At 64.0% G+C, this 1,008-nt stretch overlaps 1 protein-coding gene across 1 annotated transcript in view; it reads right to left on the reverse strand.

The window, feature by feature from the left end:
- The window catches only part of COL2A1 (collagen, type II, alpha 1), a 9,788-nt gene extending 9,445 nt beyond the window's left edge, over nucleotides 1-343 (reverse strand). Inside the window, 2 exon segments of the mRNA XM_009893065.1 lie at nucleotides 44-115; nucleotides 314-343. Of these exon segments, the coding sequence (XP_009891367.1) occupies nucleotides 44-115; nucleotides 314-343 (102 nt within the window).
- Nucleotides 344-1,008: the final 665 nt, after the last annotated feature.

The raw sequence follows: 1,008 nt of genomic DNA on the forward strand, positions 1-1,008 counted from the left end.
GGGCGGTGGGGTGGGTTTTAGAGGGGGGGGTTGGATGTGGGGCCCCCCTCCCCGCACTCACCGTCTCGCCCTTCGGTCCCTGTTCGCCTTTGAAGCCCGCGATGCCGGGTTCTCCCTGCGGAGCGAGAGGGCGGTGGGGGACGGGGCCGCAGCGTCCCCACGGCTGTCCCCGTCCCCGGTCCCTTCTCCAGGCCATGACCCCATCCCTGTCCCCATCTTCTTGCTTGTTCCCATCGCCAGCCCCGTCCCCATCCCGTTCCCGTCTTGTCCCCATCTGTCCCCATCCCTGTCCCCAACCCAGCCTTGTCCTCACCTTCACTCCCATCTCCATCCCTGTCCCCATCTCTGTCCGCATCCCTTCCCCACCCTGTCCCCATCCCTGTCCCCATCCTGTTCCCATCCTGTCCCTATCCCTGTCCCCATCCCTGTCCCCATCTGTCCCCATCCGTGTCCCCAACACAGCCTTGTCCTCACCTTCACTCCCATCCCCATCCCTGTCCCCATCTCTGTCCCCATCCCTTCCCCACCCTGTCCCCATCCCTGTCCCCATCCTGTTCCCATCCTGTCCCTATCCCTGTCCCCATCCCTGTCCCCATCTGTCCCCATCCGTGTCCCCAACACAGCCTTGTCCTCACCTTCACTCCCATCCCCATCCCTGTCCCCATCTCTGTCCCCATCCCTTCCCCACCCTGTCCCCATCCCTGTCCCCATCCTGTTCCCATCCTGTCCCTATCCCTGTCCCCATCCCTGTCCCCATCTGTCCCCATCCGTGTCCCCAACACAGCCTTGTCCTCACCTTCACTCCCATCCCTGTCCCCATCCCTGTCCCCATCTGTCCCCATCCGTGTCCCCAACACAGCCTTGTCCTCACCTTCACTCCCATCCCTGTCCCCATCCCTGTCCCCATCTGTCCCCATCCGTGTCCCCAACACAGCCTTGTCCTCACCTTCACTCCCATCCCTGTCCCCATCCCTGTCCCCATCTGTCCCCATCCGTGTCCCATCCTCA

The sequence above is a fragment of the Charadrius vociferus genome, unplaced genomic scaffold (genome assembly GCF_000708025.1).
Source record: "Charadrius vociferus isolate BGI_N301 unplaced genomic scaffold, ASM70802v2 scaffold2109, whole genome shotgun sequence".
NCBI classification, from domain to species: domain Eukaryota; kingdom Metazoa; phylum Chordata; class Aves; order Charadriiformes; family Charadriidae; genus Charadrius; species Charadrius vociferus.